At 41.2% G+C, this 15,769-nt stretch overlaps 1 protein-coding gene across 2 annotated transcripts; it reads right to left on the bottom strand.

Annotated features, from left to right (window-relative positions):
* Nucleotides 1–4,012: 4,012 nt before the first annotated feature.
* On the bottom strand, nt 4,013–13,738 carry LOC311257294 (catechol O-methyltransferase-like). 2 transcript variants are annotated; one of them, XM_084352835.1, is made up of 4 exons: nt 13,517–13,738; nt 9,186–9,478; nt 7,076–7,272; nt 4,013–6,946 (listed from the first exon to the last, which is right to left on the bottom strand). In XM_084352835.1, exons 2-4 carry the CDS (start codon nt 9,439–9,441, stop codon nt 6,614–6,616), a joined length of 786 nt encoding a protein of 261 aa, XP_084208961.1. In that variant the 5' UTR covers nt 9,442–9,478; nt 13,517–13,738; the 3' UTR covers nt 4,013–6,613. The 2 variants fall into 2 exon arrangements, with proteins under 2 accessions (XP_084208961.1, XP_084208960.1); XM_084352834.1 differs by lacking the exon at nt 13,517–13,738 and adding an exon at nt 12,788–12,843.
* Nucleotides 13,739–15,769: the final 2,031 nt, after the last annotated feature.

The raw sequence follows: 15,769 nt of genomic DNA, 5'->3' as shown, positions 1-15,769 counted from the left end.
AATCAGTGGGATCAGAAGGTGCCACATGTAATTTCACATAATAAAAAACATCATTACATTCATTTTGAGCGCTTTGTGCAATTACAAAGGTGTAAACAAACAAAACCAAGGCTGAAAAGCTTTTATTGGCTTCAGTATTAATAATAAGTCCCTCTTGGTCTGAGTTGAAGGCACAAAACACAAGGAGGGTGTTGTCATAGTAACCTGTTGTATCTGAATGATAATGAGCTTTACTGTATTTCTGATGCTTACATCAAAGATGTTATGTACATTAAAGCGTCAGTTTGTGATTTGTTGGGAAGGAGACTGAAAACTTTCTAATCAGACCTTTAACTCAGCAGTTTTATAAAGAATCACATTAACACACTTAACCAGAGACAATATAAACATTTTATCATCAGTAATTTCAAACTGAGAAAAGTGTGAGTGAAATAATGTGGTAGAGCCAACTGCCAAAACTGCCATCTTTCTGATGAGGAGGGCTGGACACTGTATGTGGGCAGAGTGTAGCTGCACTGGTAGGAAAGTACAGTCCAGTAACAAAGTACCGAGCAGACTGTCTGAGCGAGGCTGAGCACAAGAAAACACATGATGTTGGAGAAACAAGATTTTCAAGTGACAGCAGTCAGATGTGAGGATGCAGCAGCATCATCACACAACCCTGAGGTGAGCATCATGAAGTGTGTGTGTGTGTGTGTGTGTGTGTGTGTGTGTGTGTGTGTGTGTGTGTGTGTGTGTGTGTGTGTAGGGGGATCACAAGCCATCACAGTGTACCAAATATAGAAATCCCTGCGTCTCTGGAGAGGCCATCAAGAGTCTCCTTTCTCCTTCAGCTCTGCCCACTCCAGCTGATGGACCAGACCAGAGGGAGGCTTTGTTCCCTGACCGCCTCACAAGAAACATGGCATGAATTTTAAAATGACTTTGCTGTAAACAAGTGTTTGTGATGCCATGAGACAGGCTGATGTAAAAAGGAAATGATTTACACAACCAGCTAATTTTCATAACTGATAGAAATGAAGCAACTTTATGAGTCACCTGACCTGGACCCCTACTGATGTCCGTCGATACCGGAAACTGCTGTTCACGTCTCACTTCCTTCCAACAGTTAACAGTTTTTGTGACTTGATTGTTTCAAGCTTTACAGCAGCTACAGTCGATACACAGAGAACAAAGTAAAAGGGTTGGATTTGACCCACTGGAAGTTTCTAGTGAAATAAATGTAAAGAGAAAAAATATGATATAAATTGCTGTTAGGATGGTCTAGGATCCCTAATTATTTATTATGTTTTGTAATCTAAGGTTAACAGGCAGCGTGATACAACCAGCACTGCTCCCAGGAGACCTCACATGCACTGTGCAACATAAAACTCTGCACATATCCACACACTTTCTGCTTTGCACTAGTTGGACAATTTTTTATACCCATATTTATTATTTATTGTTTGTAAATAAAAATACCAAACTGTTAATACTTATACTGTTCATTTTATAAATACTATGTCATATTGTAAATACCAAGTTCAGTTCATATTGTAAATACTATGTATATACAAGTTAAATTCTATTTCTTATCTCTTATTATATTGTTTTATTTTTACTTTTTATTATTGTTTAAGTGTGACACTGTCCTTTGGCTGCTGTGACTAAGAAATTTCCCCATTTGCGGGACAAATAAAGGAATTCTGATTCTGATTCTGATTCTGATACTTCAGTCAAGAGAACCTGGGACCCCGGCACCATTTTGAGTCTTAACAATACAATTCAACTGCTGTCGGCCCATCGCTCAACATTAAGTTTAACTTTTGGCCCTTGAAGGGGGAAAAGTATGGCTTCCCCCGATCCAAACAAAAGGGTTTCCAGAGCTGAGTCTCCTCATTTGTCATGAGGATGACCCAAACATGATCGCTTCCTAAGCTTGCTTCCCGACCAGAACCAAGTCATTTTGTCTGAACTGAACAAAGGCTTAACCAGAGTGGTGCCAGATGAAATGGTCATGTGAATAAGCTCATAAGGATCAGAGAGATAAGGTAGAACTTTAGGAATGCTGAAGTAAAAAAAAGAGTTTGCTGTGAGAAACATAAGAATTAAAAATAAACAATAATGAAACAGTAAATAATGACATCAGTGCCTAAAAGGTCAACAATGAAAATAAGATACACTTTGTAAAATTGGTAAACTAAAATAAACTAACAAAGAAAAAATCATCTCAGCAATGATACTGAAAATAAAAGTACCAGGTAATATAAATGATACTGAAAATAAAAGTACCAGGTAATATAAATGATACTGAAAATAAAAGTACAGGGTAATATAAATGATACTGAAAATAAAAGTACCAGGTAATATAAATGATACTGAAAATAAAAGTACTGGGTAATATAAATGATACTGAAAGTGAAAATGATATTACACATGAAGAGACGAGTATGTTGTAGTATGCAACCTGACAGCAATGACAAACTGTAGCATCCTGCCGACAGGAGCGTTGATCAGAAAAGGCTGTAGTTTGAAGAGCGCAGTGGAAAACAGCTTATGATGTCATTGAGGTTTGAGGACGTGTTTCCACTGTTGGCACACAAGAGTGCTGACTCAGCAGTCCTCTGGACTCCATTGAGGAGGTGGGTGAGAGGAGGATGTTTGCCAAGCTGACATCGATTATGGACAACCCCTCTCACCCCCTACATGAGACTGTGGGGGCCCTAAGCAGCTCCTTCAGTAACAGGCTGCTCCACCCACGGTGCAGAACAGGACGCTGCCGCAGGTCGTTCATCCCGTCTGCAGTCAGACTGCAACACCACAAACTCTTAATGTAGCCCCATAAGCACCTTAACACCACCATATCTTGCTCTATTACCACTTCTACCTCCACCATTCTGTGCAATTACTGTGTGCAATAATACCTTGTTAATACCTTTTTATTTTATTTTTATTTTATTTTATTTTTCTACACATGTATATTTTCTGTCTCTTATTTAAATCCTTTTTAGTATTTTAAGTGTACTTGTTTTTATGTCCCCTGTACGTATTGTGTGTCTGTCTACCTGCTGCTGTAACAAGTACATTTCCCCGATGTGGGATAAATAAAAGTCTAAAGTCTAAAAATGTACAATTCTGTTTAACTTGTTCAACCATTGTATTCTGCATGAAACATAAGATGGACAAAAGGCAGAATATCACACCTCTGTAAATCAACACTTTTCCAGTGAAACTGTCTGGACTGTCCGACCGCTGTTGTGTGTTACAGTTTTATCATGTAGTTGAAGCTGAAGCTGAAGCTGAAGTAGCAGCCAACACATACAAAGGCTGAGCGTAACATTCTCTGCATAACTTTGACACTCAGGACACTGAAGATGTTTCTGTCTCTGTTGTGAACTTATCTCAGTGAATAGCTGGCCATGAGTTCCCAGCAGTGCGATGTGGGGTGTTTGGCTGTGAAGGCTGGGCCTGTGTGCAGAGAGCCGGAGGGCAGGGGAGCGTGGCTCTTTTAGACTTTGATTTATAATTGAAAGCTGTGTTTACATCAGCTCTCCAGCCTCCATCGCACAGAGAACGGTTCATAGCCTGATGAAGGAGGAACCCGGAAATTGAAGCCATTAAATTAGGAATTTTTAGGGGAACTGGGAGGAAGGGGGCGAAGGTTGGGGTGGTCATAGTGCACGGTGTTTACATTTGCTTGTACATCATTGTGTGGACTGGTGGTGCTCTGAAAGCAGGGCGAGGAAATGTTAAATCACATCTGACAGCTGAGAAATTGACCACGTCCTGGCTCGTTGTGGGGAGTTTGGGAGACTGAGATGGTGGAAGCTAATGAGCAGTCATCACAGTCGGTCTATTTTGTGTAATTACATATCACACACTGGCTATCTGGGGACATGGTGGGTTCAGCTAAAATTATTGTAATCTGCCACTGTTTCTAAAAAGCATGCTCGTATCAAAAAGTCACTAACGTTTAGCAGATTACAGTCAACGACAAATATGAAAACATCAACATGAGAAACAGCTTGACAGGTTCACAGAAAGAAGATCAGACTTTATTGATCCCTCATCGAGGAAATTCACTTGTTACAGCAGCTCAAGTGTCAAAAACAGGAGGGAAGGGGACTGAATGATAGATTAAAAAAAGACACAAATATAAAATAGTAGAAAAATAAAGTAGACATAATAACAAGGATATAAAAAAGACACTATTTCCACCTTGCACGTATAGAAATGACCAACACGGACAACTGAAGAGGATTATCGCCCCCATAATGGTGATGGTGTAATCAGTGTTGTTAAAAGTACCCAGAAGTCCTACTTGAGTAAAAGTAAATTATCGTGTTGGTCACCCATTTCAATAGTACTCGAGTAGAAGTCTTAAAGTAACTGGTACTAACTGCACTAAGATATCAAATAAATGTAGTGGAGTAAAAGTACAATATTTCCCTCCAAAATGAAGTGGAGTGTAAGTATAAAGTAAGTATAAATGAAAAATACTCAAGTAAAGTACAGGTACCTCAAGAATTTGACTTAAGTCCGGTACTTGAGTAAATGTACTTAGTTACATTCCATCCCCTGTAATGACAGTTAGCTCAGCACGCTTCCTCCTACACAGTGAAACAGAAAGAAAATAGTTCCTACATGAATCTGCTCACAACAAGGTTTGAGACTTTGTTGCTGAGTTTCAGAAAGTTGAGTTCCAAATGTATCTTTTGTTGCTCTGAGCCCAACAAGTCGATGCAATCTGGTCCATTATATCTGAGCGAAGGCAGACACCTCTACGCTCGATATCTGCTAAACTAGATGCGTACATAAAACTACAGGGAAGAGGGAAAACGTGTGTTTTGGATTTTGGGGTGAACTGTTCCTTTAAGCACACCAACATGTGACTTGTTGAGAATACTTTGGTTTTTCACTTCACTTTAAGTTTATGAAGTTAAATCACCGTGTCATTTATGCCACGTTTTTCTTTAATAAATGGGAAAACTGCTCATGAATTAAAAACTATATTGGCTCAGAAACCCGTCGTAAACATTTACAAAGACAACAAACAAAAACTGAATCCAAAGACTTGAATCTTCATCAAGACACGAGTTCTTTCTTTCAAAAACAAACTGCAAAAGCCCTTTTTATTGGATCGCTTTAAATAATAAATCCTCTGCGATGATTTCACCCGCCCAGGATGTTGCTATTTTCAAAGAGAAACGCTCCAGATTGCTAATTAGTGATAATAATATTCAGTGTGCTCTGACTTTCATGCAGGCAATCACTTCTTCTGAGTGGGCGTTCACTTTTTTTCCAAATGTCTTAATTTGGAATTAAAGAAGTTATATTTTGACTCTGATTGTGAGACTTTGGGTTCAAATCAGTTGGTTGTTTGTGCTCCTGCAGAAGCACCGGTTGGGGAGCAGATAATAACCCAGATGCCTGTAGTCTACTTTCTGTAGTCTGTGTTGTTTCCTGTGTTCAGCAAATGCAATCGCCACTTCCCCTGCAGTGCAGCTAATGATCCCTGTATGAGATTATAAAGTATTCATGCAGCTCGTCACATTCTGCCAGCCCCATTACCTGTTTTGCTCTGTGGAGACTGTCACAGTGAACAGTCAGACTGGATGCATTTACAAAGTTCTCATCCCTGACCACCTCACCTCCATGTCTAATGTGTAGTAGCTGAAGGTTAACGCCACTTCCCCCCGACTCCCTTTTTGCTGCAATAAAAGCTCTGTAAGTTTGTATAATTTTAGTTATTACAACATTCATCACGCTGTTGTGTAACAATTGTCTAGAGTCTCGACCCACCCCTAGGCTCCTGGAAATATTGCATTTAATTAAATCGTGCTTTTGCACAGATATTATTTATTTAAATTCTGCAGTAAATTGTCTCTTAAGCATGTAATGGCTTTCCAGCTGCTTCCAAAGCCTCAGCAGTGCCATTAGAGGCAAATTTGGAAAACTCCATCTGAGTTCAGCCCATAAAACAGTGCTGATTCTCCTCATTTATGAGGCAGTGCTTGCTGGGACACTGAATCCTGGATATTAATGGCCTGTTAGGGCACGAGTGTTGATGACTGAGAGCAATTTCCCATATAATGCTTTATTTTTTAATTGTAAACATTGACATTGGGGTCTGCAAGTAAATATCAAAACATGCACAAGAGGGCGTGTGCATGAAAACAAGACGGCTGTGGATCATCTAGTTTGTCATGAATAACTCAGGACACATAAGGTGACTGAACTTAAATCACAGATTCAAAGTTTTCTGTTGAAGAGAGATTTAAAAGTATTTATTTTTTATTTATTTGAGCTGTCCTGAGGTGCAGGAGTGACATGTAAGCTCTTAAAATGACTGGAATTTCCCTTTAAAGGCTTGCCTTGTCAAACCCAGTCAGAGGCCCCAGTTTCTGTGCTTTAAAAAGCAGAGAGCGCCATCAAGTGGTAACCTATGTGCTCTACATCTAGTCAGTTTTTCTTTGTTTCTTCTGCTGAGAGGAGAGGTGACAACAGATTGACAAATTGATTCTCCAAATCTTTGACCAACAAGTAAATACAGATAATATTAAATATTTAACACTATAGGTTTATATAGTCCACAAAAACCAAAAGCACACAGCCACATCTTTAGATGTTACTGTCACCTCTCTTCCCTCGTGCTTTCCTCTTGGTAGAAGATCTCTATCATAAACTGGAGCTCTGACTTGATGCAGTAGCAGTCAGGTCTCGCTCTGATGTGATCCAGGATTTCTCTGAGATCTTCAGCTCTTTGGTTCCTGTAGATCAGAAGGACAGAGCAGCCAGACGGGCTGAGGAGCTTTTCTCTCTGTAGAGCCAGCAGGTCTGGAAGGTACTGCTGGGGGTCGTGGTCCATCAGCACCAGACTGAACCCCTCACTGGTCCCCTGATCAGGCTCAAGAATAGGACACAATGTTGGGATGGCCTCAGCTGAACCAGATGTCAACACCTGGAACTGCAGGAGGAAGAATCAGAGGAGCACAGGACAACAGATTAAAACCTCTCAGATAAGTTTCCTTTTAAGAGCGATACGTTTTTCACTTTGGCTCCTATTTGAAATAAAAGGCTTGATTACTGGGTGTACCTGGGAGTGTTTGAAGCCAGCTACCAGTATGATCTCCTCCCCAAGCTCTGCTGTGAGTGGGTCCATCTCCACTGTGATCAGTCTGCCAGCAGGGGGCAGCAGACAGATCAGGCGGACTGATGTGTAGCCGCAGTGCATCCCCAGCTCCAACACCCGGGAGGGACGGACACGCCTCATCACTTCATCCACTGCCTCAGCTGGGACAGAAGACAGGGACAGGGTGCTGCTGAGATCTTCATCGGCTTTGAACCAGAACTGCTTTCAATCACAAACTGACGCTGTTGTTCCATGAAAGCATAACAAATATTACAGATGATGACTTGTCATTTCCTTTACAGATCTGTGACCAATTATTAACCTGATTTTTTTACACTGTGGTGATGACTTTTCAAACACAAAGCACCGTCTTCCTAAGCTAATGTCTTTCCAATGAAAGCACCTGTGGACAGAATAAAGTCCAGGTGAAAAACTGACTGGTGCATTGTTAATATGATGGGAGGCTAATAGATGTGTAGTTAGATGTACAATGCCTACTGTATATAAAAATAACTGCATGGCTACGTCAAGTCAAATACTTACATCCCAGAGTTAGAATTCATTTAAAGATTGATATAAAGTGTATTACACACTGTAGGTGTGTTAAAGGCACACTGTGCAAGATGTGTTGGTTGCTGTTTCTAAACAAACCGTTCGAAGGTGCAGTGAGCGATTCTGGAGGAACATGACTGACGACTGACTCTCATTCCCTGGTCGTCAAATATACACTACTCACAATTCTTTAGGGATATTGGGATATGGGTGCATAGATGCATGTGCATGGATGTGCAGTAAAGGTCAAATGAAATGTGCCGCATTATTTTTGGGGACAAGAAAATATTCACAAAACACAAAATAAAAAATTAAGTGAAACAGAAATATCCCAATATCCTGAACTAATTTTGAGTAGCATACTAACCAAGCCAAAGTATTTGAAGACCTGGATATGAAACTCAGCAACACACTATCCTTCTCCTGAATTACTAATGCACAGATATGTCTCAAACAACACTAACCCTGCAATAGTACACCTTTAAAAGAATGATCTGGGAGATTTTACTGGAAGTTTTGTTTTATATTTCAGATTTGGCTCAACTGCCACCTCAGAGACGTCATCAACTGAAAATCTATTACAGAAGAAAAAGAAACGACCAAATAATAAAACGTCAAAATCACCAAAATCAGCTCAGTGACTTTAACAAAAAGTATCAGCAGTGGCCTCAACTGTCATGAGTCAGACCTCAGTCCCGTTAAGTGTTCATGTTCCTGCACCGGAGACGGGAACTTGAGTTAGTGACTCATTCTGGAGTCAAACTTCTCTTGCTGCTCCTTCCTATTGACTCCACATCTGACCGGGACTCTAAATAATGACTTACAACCAGTAAGAGTCTTTTTTCAACACTCCGAGTGCTCCGATGTATCACTGTGTGCACCTGCCGACCTCATGTGTGTTACACTGACTCAACACTGTGCTGGTCTCTGTAGCGTCTACAGGCAGGTATCACTCTACCCTGAGTTATACCTGGTAGATATAACTTCTGTATTAATATTCAAATGACCTGTAATGTAGACGGACTACATTCATCGAAACACATCCAGGCAGGGAAAGTTTATCAGTGTCTAGTGTCAATATTCCAGATTCAACTGGAGTGAAGTATTTTAGCATGATGTTGTGACTCATTAACATCTTCTTCTGTCCTGATTTAACAAGGGCGATGTCTTGTTACTTAAAGGTGCTATACGTATTTTAATCAGAAGAGAAAGATCTTTATTAACTGACTGAACAAACTGAATAAACAAACTGACCTTAAAGGACAACACCATCTCAACCTGTTTTACTTTGTTTACATGTGGCGGACCCTGCCACCTTTCTAGCCTCAAACAGTGTTCTGGGGCCTTATTTTCCTCTGAGAACAGCTTGTTTATTCACTTATGGACAAAAACAATATTTCTGAGTTTGTATTATTACCTCATTAATATTGTAAATATTAATATTCTGAGTTTGAATTTTTTCTAAAACTACACAGTGCCCCTTTAATGCACCTGGTACATAAACAAATGAATGCATACTGACCAGTCTGTGGACTGATGTGGAGGGAGGGGTGCGTGTCAGCGTAAAGGTCAAAGGTCTCCAGGACGCTGTCAACACTGCCATGGGTGCATTTGGAGAACACGAAGGCGTGGGTGCTCCTTACACACACTTCTCCTCGCACCAGCCTCAGTGCCCAGGTCAGAGCTCGATGGCACAGCGCGGCAACTTTGACACGATAACGGCTGGATACCATCATGATGGCAGGAAGCAGCGGGACAGAAACGACCATGAGCCACATTTCAAAAGCTGTGAAGAAGACAGGAAGACTCAGAAATCTGTGGATGAAAGGAAAGAGCTGAAATCAGTTTGTGACGGAGAGGGTGATCAGTTCTGTTTCTTATCAAATCCCAAATCTGATACGTAACTGATGGAGGCCAGTTATTTGTGCAAGAAAAGAAATCAGGAGTTCAAAGTAGAAAGAAATTCCTGGCTCACTGAATCATTGATTCAATTTTTGTCTTAAAAAAAGAAAAAGAAAAATATTCTGTATGTTGGTATACAGTTGGTATCTGTATGTATTACTGTCAATACAACTGCACCTTGTGTTCCACTTACCTTTACTCCTCGATTACTCAGTATTTTATTTCATAACTACTTAAGCATTTTATTGTATATAGTACTTTATTGTTTCTAATTGTTTCTATATTTGCTCTGTATTTTGATTGTATTTGTACTTGAATGTACCTGCTGCTATGATAACCTAATTTCCCTTAGGGGATTAATAAAGTTATCTATCTATCTATCTATCTATCTATCTATCTATCTATCTATCTATCTGTCCAGACCTCTGGCACCCCCTACAGACACAATATAGTACTTCTGATTACCTTCTTTTTCTTAATCAATACACATGTTAAAGGAAATAAAAGTTGTAAAACTTGTATATTTTACTTTAAATCAAATACTACAGCAAGTGATGAATCTGCTGATAAACTCAAAGAAAACCTGCAAACCCTCAAACATCTGAGAGTCTTTTGAGAGTCCAGCCACCGACCAGCACAGAATTTTGGATCAAGGGTTCAACAATCAGTTCTCACTCTAGTTAATACACCACACTCCCTCCTACATCTCCATTCATAGACAGACCTACATCTCCATTCATAGACAGACCTACATCTCCACTCATAGACAGACCTCCTACATCTCCATTCATAGACAGACCTACATCTCCATTCATAGACAGACCTACATCTCCACTCATAGACAGACCTCCTACATCTCCATTCATAGACAGACCTACATCTCCACTCATAGACAGACCTCCTACATCTCCATTCATAGACAGATCTACATCTCCATTCATAGACAGACCTACATCTCCACTCATAGACAGACCTCCTACATCTCCATTCATAGACAGACCTACATCTCCACTCATAGACAGACCTCCTACATCTCCACTCATAGACAGACCTCCTACATCTCCATTCATAGACAGACCTACATCTCCACTCATAGACAGACCTCCTACATCTCCACTCATAGACAGACCTCCTACATCTCCATTCATAGACAGACCTACATATCCACTCATAGACAGACCTCCTACATCTCCACTCATAGACAGACCTGCTACATCTCCACTCATAGACAGACCTGCTACATCTCCACTCATAGACAGACCTACATCTCCACTCATAGACAGACCTACATCTCCACTCATAGACAGACCTGCTACATCTCCATTCATAGACAGACCTCCTACATCTCCACTCATAGACAGACCTCCTACATCTCCATTCATAGACAGACCTACATCTCCACTCATAGACAGACCTCCTACATCTCCATTCATAGACAGACCTCCTACATCTCCACTCATAGACAGACCTGCTACATCTCCACTCATAGACAGACCTACATCTCCACTCATAGACAGACCTACATCTCCACTCATAGACAGACCTGCTACATCTCCACTCATAGACAGACCTACATCTCCACTCATAGACAGACCTACATCTCCACTCATAGACAGACCTCCTACATCTCCATTCATAGACAGACCTCCTACATCTCCACTCATAGACAGACCTCCTACATCTCCATTCATAGACAGACCTACATCTCCACTCATAGACAGACCTCCTACATCTCCATTCATAGACAGACCTCCTACATCTCCATTCATAGACAGACCTCCTACATCTCCACTCATAGACAGACCTCCTACATCTCCATTCATAGACGGACCTACATCTCCACTCATAGACAGACCTCCTACATCTCCATTCATAGACAGACCTCCTACATCTCCACTCATAGACAGACCTCCTACATCTCCACTCATAGACAGACCTACATCTCCACTCATAGACAGACCTGCTACATCTCCACTCATAGACAGACCTACATCTCCACTCATAGACAGACCTACATCTCCACTCATAGACAGACCTCCTACATCTCCACTCATAGACAGACCTCCTACATCTCCATTCATAGACAGACCTCCTACATCTCCATTCATAGACAGACCTCCTACATCTCCACTCATAGACAGACCTCCTACATCTCCATTCATAGACAGACCTACATCTCCACTCATAGACAGACCTGCTACATCTCCACTCATAGACAGACCTCCTACATCTCCACTCATAGACAGACCTCCTACATCTCCACTCATAGACAGACCTCCTACATCTCCATTCATAGACAGACCTACATCTCCACTCATAGACAGACCTACATCTCCACTCATAGACAGACCTACATCTCCACTCATAGACAGACCTACATCTCCACTCATAGACAGACCTACATCTCCACTCATAGACAGACCTCCTACATCTCCATTCATAGACAGACCTACATCTCCACTCATAGACAGACCTACATCTCCACTCATAGACAGACCTACATCTCCACTCATAGACAGACCTCCTACATCTCCACTCATAGACAGACCTACATCTCCACTCATAGACAGACCTCCTACATCTCCATTCATAGACAGACCTACATCTCCACTCATAGACAGACCTACATCTCCACTCATAGACAGACCTACATCTCCACTCATAGACAGACCTACATCTCCACTCATAGACAGACCTCCTACATCTCCACTCATAGACAGACCTGCTACAGAGTGTAAACACTGAAAATGATTCGTATGAAGAGTCATACGAATCAGCCTTAGGAACAGACGAGAGGAGTGGCGAGGGTGTACACCCTCTTTACACAGTCAACACACACACACACACTCAGACTCACACTCACGCTAACACACATACACACACACAGTCACACTCACACTCACTCACACACACATACACACACACAGTCACACTCACACTCACACACACACACACAGCCTGCCTGTGCCTGCCCAGGAGGCTCATCTCCACTCATAGACAGACCTGCTACAGAGTGTAAACACTGAAAATGATTCGTATGAAGAGTCAGGAGTCGTCTTGTCAGGAAACATAACTGCATTACTGATTGTTTTGTTAAAACATTATTTAGCTGCAGTCTCTGTTGTTCTATAAACATGTATCATTTTATTGGCACTGAAGACAACAAACATCACTAAACATGCTTCTGGTGATAAACAAAATATGACACAACAACAAACTTACTGTAGTAGAAAATCAAAACAGCAGAGAGATAGCATACGTATGGTAAAGTTATTGGTGCGAAGGAGGAGCAGGAAGTAGGAGGAGCCTGGCTTGATTAGCAGCAGTCATTTGTCTGAGTGAAAATGTGACTTATCTGTTCTTTGTTCATTCATGTGGGCAGTTAGACTGAATGTGTATAATGTTAACACATCCAGATATTTGCTCCTATGTATTTAGGTTAGTGTGAAGTGTGCTAATGCATTTCACCTGTTTTCTGCTTGGACATAAACCAGCTTCAGTTTCCATCGTCCATCAACACGTTACAGTCTACAATGAAGCTTAATTGAAGTGGACCTCTCCTGGTGTTTCATTGTGTCTGACTGCACATCCACAGTGTTCATCACAATACCTGGAGATCAGCCTAGCCTGTGACACGGTCCTTCAATAGTTCTACAGTTATTTTTTGCAAAAGAATGCAAGATTGTAATCTTATTAATCTTTTAGAGCTGATGTTCTTGATTTAAATGCCATACTGCATCTTGGAGTAAATTAAAAATGGGTCAATGTTCAACTTTTCACAATAGTAAATCAATACACATGTGCTTAATGGTGTTGTAGTTAAACATTAAGAGTGTGGATTCCTGGTGTTCTAGTACCTTTTTGTAAAACTACACTTTAACAACACTGAGGCAGAAAAGATTAACTGCTAATAAATAAGAATCACATCAGCAGTGGAGGTGTAATACTTACCAATCCGTCCTGTTGCCCGGTCAGATCAGGAGAGCCTCCTGTCAGACACAGATGGGACTGTCACTCCTCTAAATCCAGACGCTGAGCAGCGTGATGAAAACAGCCGGCTGACTGGAAAACAAGACTGGATTTTCTCTGAGACACAGTGATCATGGGCCGAAGCTTACTGAACTGTTTTTGGTATCCAGGAAGTAGCAGCCTTAGGAACAGACGAGAGGAGTGGCGAGGGTGTACACCCTCTTTACACAGTCAACACACACACACACACTCAGACTCACACTCACGCTAACACACATACACACACACAGTCACACTCACACTCACTCACACACACATACACACACACAGTCACACTCACACTCACTCACACACACATACACACACACAGTCACACTCACACTCACACTCACACACACACACACAGCCTGCCTGTGCCTGCCCAGGAGGCTCCTCCTACCATGCTTCAGTACTGCTGCATTGTTCCACAAGAGGTCAGCAAGGATGTAAGAACATCAACAAGCCTGTGTGAGTCTGCAGGCCCTGGAGAAGTCCTGACTGGTGTCATCTCATTGTGGGCGCTCCTGACGTTTATGATGCAGCTTCATGAACTAGTTCATTTAATGTTGTTTCTTATAGTGTTTGAACATGTTGAGATCATGTGTGTTTGAGGCTGATTGACTCATGGACTATTTTAAATGACTGCACTGATCAAAAATCCTGTAAGAAATATCTTTACAAAGATTCAATCAGGACACCAAAACATCTGGTTTCAACCCAGGGCAGTGGCACATCTGGCTTTATTGGATACAACTGAATGTGTTGTAAAGCTGGTGCCTTCTGAATCACACACTTTTTACGTCTTACTTCTAGTGCGTATTGCAGCTTACAAAGCACACACTGTTGCGTGCAGTATGTATACAGTAGAGAGCTGCAGTCACGCCTCTTCCAGTGGACCATCATGGGACCTTATATAAAAACTTTGTCTGGAAGGGAATGGAGAGAGACAAATCAGCTTCATCATGAATCACACATATGATGTTTGTCATAACACTAATGAAATATAATACTTTGAAAATACGTCATTGTAAAGACGACACAGCCAACAGTCGCGTTAGTGACATCATGACCTCCAACACCATGTCGGATTTCCAAGTTGTGAACTCGGGTGTTGGAGCCATATTGCTCATATATGAAATGTTTCTGCTTGAATACTGGTATTTATGTGTTTTATTTTTATGTTTAAAATTATTATATTATTGTACATATTCTCATGAAACAGTATTATGCCTTGGTTATTTTGAATGATTGCTCCCCCTATGATTTGCTTATCATACAGTGATCATGCAGTTTTTAACCACCGAATACCATCAGTTTACTCTCAGTTTTGTTTTCGTTTCGTTTCGTAGATTATCCATTGGTTGATTGTTTTGAAATTGTGCATCCTGATTTATGGAATTCGTTTGGGATCGCAATAAATTGCATTGGATTAATTAATCTACGACTACTGGGTGATTGTTGGAAGGTGCGTCTGAAAAGGTTTACCCCGATCTGGACTCGACTGACGCCGTTGTATTGCAAGCCGATCCTCGTAGGCCATCATGTTCACCGACATATACACAGATGACATCACAGCAGTATGGCGGCGCACAGTGAACAATTACTTTTCCCCTCTTTCTCAATTTTTACTTCATATAGTGTTTGTTTGTGACACGTGAGAAAATACAACTTTGTAGCTGTCGTCACTGTCATTCAGTTGATCTGTGCTCAGTAGAAGTCTGAGAGTACGTGTTAGAAGCCTACTCGTCCTGTCTTTTTTTAAGTGCCCTCAACAGTTAAATCAGCTGCTGCAGTTACTTGTGAAGTTGGCGGATTTTCCATTCAAACACCAGTTTGCAGCGAGCATCCATGTTTTTCTGAGCAACTGACTCTGGAATGCTTTCAGATTGGAAGTCGGATGGAAAGCACCATACTGCACCATGACAGTCGGCTTGAACTTTTACCCTCTTGCTCCAATATCCATCGAAGTTTTACAAAGTACAAAGAACGTTGTACTGACACTTAAATGTGCTTTCATCTGCCATTGAGTTGAACAATGTTTGTATGTGACGGATCTTCTGCTGCGCTGAGGATTGTGGGTCAGAATAGGCAGAAAAGACTGCTGGCAAAATGCGTCCAGACAGAGTAGGACATCCTGGTATCATCAGCAAACTGCGTTTCGCATACTTGGTAATGGAACTTACTAAATGTTTAATA

Source organism: Pagrus pagrus, assembly GCF_965226575.1.
Source record: "Pagrus pagrus genome assembly, chromosome: 5".
In the NCBI taxonomy this organism is placed as follows: Eukaryota; Metazoa; Chordata; class Actinopteri; order Spariformes; family Sparidae; genus Pagrus; species Pagrus pagrus.
Note: the sequence above shows the minus strand (reverse complement) of the source record. Positions and strands in the feature narration are given on the sequence as shown.

Excerpts from the sequence above, each read along its gene's own strand:
- LOC311257294 (XM_084352834.1), bottom strand. The coding sequence starts at position 12,822 with ATGCTATCTCTCTGCTGTTTTGATTTTCTACTACA. Across the intron at positions 9,479-12,787 it reads TGTTTTGATTTTCTACTACA|ATTTCTGAGTCTTCCTGTCT; the intron begins GTAAGTTTGTTG and ends TTTCATCCACAG. Across the intron at positions 7,273-9,185 it reads CCACATCAGTCCACAGACTG|CTGAGGCAGTGGATGAAGTG; the intron begins GTCAGTATGCAT and ends CTTCTGTCCCAG.